Source organism: Prunus persica, chromosome G2, assembly GCF_000346465.2.
Source record: "Prunus persica cultivar Lovell chromosome G2, Prunus_persica_NCBIv2, whole genome shotgun sequence".
Taxonomy (NCBI): Eukaryota; Viridiplantae; Streptophyta; class Magnoliopsida; order Rosales; family Rosaceae; genus Prunus; species Prunus persica.
Genome location: NC_034010.1, coordinates 8,813,510 through 8,820,051, shown reverse-complemented (window position 1 = coordinate 8,820,051; position 6,542 = coordinate 8,813,510). Strand labels below are relative to the sequence as shown.

General features: G+C 39.9%; 1 protein-coding gene across 1 annotated transcript; it reads left to right on the top strand.

Moving 5' to 3' along the window:
- On the top strand, window positions 258-5,266 carry LOC109947283. The gene is made up of 3 exons (XM_020557216.1): window positions 258-4,036; window positions 4,127-5,190; window positions 5,237-5,266. The coding sequence occupies exons 1-3, from the start codon at window positions 1,936-1,938 to the stop codon at window positions 5,264-5,266; spliced, it is 3,195 nt and encodes a 1,064-aa protein (XP_020412805.1). The 5' UTR covers window positions 258-1,935.

Here is a 6,542-nt window from a genome sequence, read left to right as displayed (position 1 = left end):
CATGAGTCAGTGTTTGCAATGCACCCTGGAAGCACAAAAATGTATCATACTCTGAGAGAGCACTACTGGTGGCCTTTTATGAAGAAAGAAATAGCAGAGTATGTTAGAAGATACTTAATTTGTCAGCAAGTGAAAGCTGAGCGGCAGAAACCATCAGGGCTATTGCAACCACTTCCGATTCCTGAGTGGAAGTGGGAGTGGCTTACAATGGATTTTGTGTTCAAACTTCCCCGATGATCAGTTCACAATTCTATATCATTTTGTACCCTTCTAGCTTATGATTTGGTTATGTTATTGAGTCAAACGTGTGCTTTTAATCCCTTTTCTGTTTATCATTCAGTTCATTGGGCCTTAGATAGCAATGGTGTCTTTGGATAAGAAAAGATGCAAAATGGTGCAAAACCGAGCAGACTGGGTTAGCAACTCATTTCGGCCTTAACATCTTTCTCCGAACTTGGATTGGCCCAAATAATATGTAGTTGGAAAGATGAGAGTCTGAACTTCAAGATGGACTACTCAAATGCATCAGATTATGAAGTTGAGCCCAATTCGTGAGCCCATATACACACCAGGCTCAGGATTGCAGTTTCCAGTTGTTGAGCCTTGGATACTTTCTTTGAGCCATGTGACTCACCACAGCTTTCCTTGACTTTAGACCAGACATGTTGAGCAATTTAGGGAGCAATTTAGGGAGGTGTGTCAGCTACTCAAAGGCAAAGGATTCACTCAATTGACCAATAATTCACTCCAGCCATCTTATATCACTCCATTCAGCCCAAAATCAGAGGGAGGAACAACTCCAACAAGCCTTCCTTCCATTTCCTACAAATTTGTTCTTTCTCTGCCATCACCAACCACCCAAACTCATCCCAAATCACCTCTTTAGTTTCCATACTCTAGACATGAGAAAGTTCTTGGAGTAGCATTAGACGTGGAGAAGCACCTGGAGAAGCCTTGGAAACCACAAGCAACTTCAGAATTGGGTTTCTCTACTCTTATTGCATTCAATATGTTTTCTCATTTTTGCTTAAGTTTCATTTCCATTATGAGTAGCTAAATTCATAACTAGGGCTATGATGTAACCTAACATGAATATTCTGGGTTTATAAGTTGAAGTTTTGAGTTTCAAGTTTGATTCATGATTCATATTCCTATTCTTTATGCTTATCAGTTAATATGCTTGTTTGGATGATTGATCACCATTAGAACTTGTATATTAGCTACCTTGGTTTGAATCAAGAGTAGACACCATGCTTTGATTTGAATTGAACTATGAATAAGAAAAGTATGTATGGACATTCGACAACAGGGATTAGATACATGCTTGGTTGTTTAAATTGTTCTTCTATGCTTAATGGGTTCCTAATGCTTAATTTAGATTAGACAACAAATGATCAAGTTAGGGAATTAGGAGCACAGGGTTAGGACCAGACACCATGGCCTAATCATACTTTAGCTAGAATCAATCTTTGAATTCGAATGAGACTTGTCACTTGACTCCTTATAACCCAGAATTGAATTGTTATGGTGAACCGAATGCCCTAGTCTCCCAATCTGTTTTCCAGCCTACAAAAGTACTCTTTGTTACATTTGTTCACTTTGCTTTTGTTTGAAATTTCGTTTTGCCTCATTTGTTCAACAATTACAATCACTCTTGCTTTAAATTCTATTTTAGACTTAACCTCCTACTTTCTTGAATTTGATAATCTAAGTACATAACTAATTTTAACTTCTCAGTCCTCGTGGGTACGACCTCGTACTTGTCTTGCTATACTACTAATTGGCCCGTACAATTGCGAGTTAACATTTTAACAACAAATTTTGGCGCCGTTGCCGGGGACTGAATGAAAGTTCTTCCCTGGTTATGTGCCCAAGGTTACCCTATTCTTTTAGAAGTACTAATTAACTCAAATTATTTTCTGTTTCAGGTAGTTTATGTCTAGTAATCCTTTCCTTGAACAAGTGAGGTCTTCATTCCAACGTTCGAGATCTTTGAACGCAGGGCCATCTTTGCAACCAAACCGGGTGATCTCTGAAATTCAGAATCGTCTAGAAAGAGAGTTAGCAACTGCAAAAGAGCAAGCCATTGCCACATTTGAAGGTCTTGCTATCCACACTGACCTCCCAGGGTCTTCACCTTCAAATTCGGAATCAAGTTCAGACCAAGAAGAAGAAGAGATGGCTGCCAATGAGTTCATGGGAGACCTTGATATCCCAACAATTCCAGCATCCCCTTCAAGCATCTTGCTGCCCACCGCAGCTCGAAACTATGAGCTTAAATCTTCTCATCTTAATATGCTCCCTTCTTTTTATGGTTTACCTAATGAAGATCCATTAACTCATATAAAGGATATTTTTAATGTTGTGAGCTCTTTTCCCTTGACAGGTGTGACGGAAGAGCAACTTCGAATGAGAGTGTTTCCTTACACTTTGAAAGATAAGGCGAAATATTGGTTGAATTCTTTGAAGCCTGGTTCACTCATGAATTGGGGAGCCATTCAAAAGAAGTTCTTGGAGAAATATTTCTCCACGCAAAAAACCGACATGCTTAGGGACAAGATCCTTCTATTTGCACAACAAGATGATGAGTCATTTTGTGAAGCATGGGAGAGATTCAACGGGCTGCTCAATCAATGTCCTCATCATGGGATTCCATTGAAGCTTCAGATGCGTATGTTTTATAAAGGACTAACCCCCTCTAGCCATAATATTGTCACTAATTTTGCAGGTGGTTCTTATAAGACTAAAACTCTAAAAGAAACATATGAACTCTTTGAGGAGATAGCAATGGAGACCCAACACACCGATACAAGAGGTAAACGTATTGCTGGTGGTTCTAATGATTCTTCCAGTGTGCAGATTTCCAAATTGGAACAAAAGCTAGATGCCCTCCTTGCATTGAACTCAAGAAACCCTTTGAAGGAAGTGTGTAGCATCTGTGAAACTCATGATCATCCTACCATTTCTTGTCCCTTTGGGGCTGCATATCCAGAATTTGTGCAAGAGCAAGCTAAGTTGGTGAATTCCTACAACCGAGGTCCAATAAATGACCCATATTCTCAAAGTTATAATCCAGGTTGGAGGAATCATCCAAACTTTTCATGGAGGAATACACAGAATCAAGCGAATCCCCCTTCACTCCAAAGGCCACAACAATCATCATCGTTGGAGGATTTAGTGAAGCAAATGGCAATCAACCAAAACAATTTCCAGCAAACAACACAAGCTGCCATCTCCAAGTTGGAAGTCCAATTGGGCCAGATAGCTACTGAAATAGCTCAAAGAGAACCTGAGAAATGGCCAAGTCAAACCGTGATCAATCCAAAAAACCAAGAAGCCAAGGCCGTTCATGTGCTCATATCAGGTAAGATTGTTGATAACAAAGTTGGTTCTGATCTATCAAATGATGTTGTGGTTGTAGAGGATGAAGATGAAGAGGAAACCACAGCTATGGAAGGAGAACAACCCAAAACGTCCCAATCTGCTCCTAAGGCCAAATCTGATTCTCAGGAACCCAATCCATTTCAATTGCATAAAAGAGATGACAAATTTGTGCCATCACATCTTCATCAAGATAGATACATCCCACCTCCTCCATATATTCCACCGATTCCATTTCCAGGCCGTTTGAAGAAAGCAAATCAAGATAAGGCTTTTAAAGAGATTTATGATATTTTGAGTAAAGTTAATATCAATTTGCCCTTGCTTGATGTTGTTAAACAGATTCCTGCATATGGAAAGTTCATCAAGCACTTGATGACTCACAAGCTCAATTTTACTCCAAGTGAAGAAGTAAAGCTCAACAAGAATGTGAGTGCTGTGTTGCAAAGGAAGCTTCCACCAAAACTAGAAGATCCTGGCAGCTTTAACATTCCCATTAACATCGGAGATAAGACGGTTGGAAGAGCCATGTTGGACTTGGGAGCAAGCATCAATGTAATGCCATATTCAGTTTATCAGGCGCTTGGCTTAGAAGGGATAAAGAAAACCTCAATTCGTCTTGAACTAGCTGATCATTCTATCAAATATCCAAAAGGTATTGTAGAAGATATTTTAGTTCAAGTTAATACACTCATTCTTCCGGCTGATTTTGTAGTGATGGATATGGAGGATAACCCATATGTAGACCGTGATGATCCCATTCTCCTCGGGCGACCATTCATGGCCACTGCAGACACAATCATCAAAGTGAAAGATGGCACCCTCTCCATGACTGTTTTGGGTGAAACTGTTGAATTTAAAGTGTTTGATGCTCTGTCTCAACCTTCTATCACTCTTGATACTTGTTTTTCAATTGATGTTGTGGATCATGAGGTTTCTTCTAAAATTGTGCAGAAAAAGTCTAATGATGCTTTGGAAGCGGTCCTAACACAAGAAGAGGAAGATCTCTTTGAATCAGAGTTCCAAGAAGTGATGGCTGCCTTAGAAGTGTTTCAGCCATACCCACCATCCTTTAGGCCACCACTTGAGCCTCTTGTATCATCCTCCACAAAATTGGAGCCATCCATTATCACCCCACCAAAGCTAGAACTTAAACCTCTACCCAATCATCTTAAATATACTTATTTGGGTACTAATGAAACTCTCCCTGTTATAATTGCTGCAAGTCTCACTTCACATGAAGAGGACAGCTTAATTGAAGTTCTGAAAGAACATAAAACAGCCCTTGGATGGACCATAGCAGACATCAAAGGAATTAGTCCAAGCATGTGCATGCACCGAATTTTAATGGAAGAAGACAGCAAACCATCTCGTGATGCACAAAGGAGGCTAAATCCCAATGTGAAAGAGGTGGTTAGGGCTGAAGTTTTGAAGCTACTTGATGTGGGAATCATCTACCCAATTTCATATTCTAAGTGGGTGAGTCCTGTGCAAGTGGTTCCAAAGAAGTCCGGAATCACCGTTGTAAAGAATGAGAAGAATGAGCTAGTTCCAACACGCACTATCACTGGTTGGAGAGTTTGCATTGATTACAGGAAGTTGAACACATCCACGAGAAAAGATCATTTTCCCTTGCCTTTTATTGATCAAATGCTTGACCGTTTATCTGGCCATGCTTACTACTGTTTTCTTGATGGATTTTCAGGTTATAATCAAATTCCCATTGCTCCGGAAGACCAGGAGAAAACCACGTTCACATGCCCATTTGGTACATTTGCTTATAGAAGGATGCCATTTGGTTTGTTTTCAGTTTTTGGTTTATCTTTTGATGATTGTCTTCACCACTTGTCTCTAGTGCTTACAAGATGTCAGGAAACAAATCTGATTTTGAATTGGGAGAAGTGTCACTTCATGGTAAGACAAGGAATTGTGCTAGGCCATGTTGTTTCAAACAAGGGAATTCAAGTGGACAAAGCCAAGATAAATATCATCACAAATCTACCACCCCCTTCCTCTGTTAAAGGAGTTAGAAGCTTTCTGGGCCATGCCGGATTCTATAGAAGGTTCATAAAAAAATTTTCAAGCATTTCAAGACCATTGTGTAATCTCCTTGCTAAGGATGCTGTTTTTGAGTTTGACGAGATTTGCATGGAAGCCTTTACGACTTTGAAGAAAGAGCTAACTTCAGCCCCTATTATCATAGCTCCAGATTGGTCTTTACCATTTGAAATAATGTGTGATGCCTCTGACTTTGCTATTGGTGCATTTTTAGGTCAAAAGAAGAACAAGCTTCCCCATGTGATTCATTATGCGAGCCGGACCTTGAATGATGCCCAACTCAATTACTCCATAACCGAAAATGAGTTGCTTGCTGTGGTTTTTGCTTTAGAAAAATTTCGCCCTTACCTTGTTGGTTCTAAAGTAATTGTTTATTCTGACCATGCTGCTCTTAGATACTTGCTCACTAAGAAGGACGCCAAACCTCGCTTGATCAGATGGATTCTCTTGCTGCAAGAGTTCGATTTGGAGATTCGAGACAAGAAGGGATGTGAAAATGTGGTGGCTGACCATTTGAGCAGAATTGTGGTTGAAGAGCAAGGAGAAGCTGTACTACCATTGAATGAGACTTTCCCAGATGAACAACTATATGTTGCCCAAGTCAAAGAGCCATGGTATGCTGATTTTGTTAATTATCTTGCTTGTGGTGTTCTTAGAAATGATCTAACTTATCAGGACAAAAAGAAGTTCTTTTCCATGGTGAAACATTATGTCTGGGATGAACCTTTCTTATTCAAGCATTGCCCAGATCAACTCATTAGAAGATGTGTTCCAGAAGAAGAACAAGAAAGCATCCTTAGGCATAGCCACGAATTGGCTTGTGGAGGCCACTTTGGAGCCAAGAAAACAGCACTTAAAATTTTGCAATCAGGTTTCTTTTGGCCTACTCTATTCAAAGATGCATTTAATTTTTGTGTTAAGTGTGATAGGTGTCAAAGGATGGGAAACATAAGCCGCAGGAACGAACTGCCATTGAAGAACATACTCTTTGTGGAACTCTTCGATGTATGGGGTATTGATTTCATGGGACCATTCCCATCTTCCTTTGGTTATACCTACATACTTGTTGCTGTTGATTATGTGTCTAAATGGGTGGAAGCCAT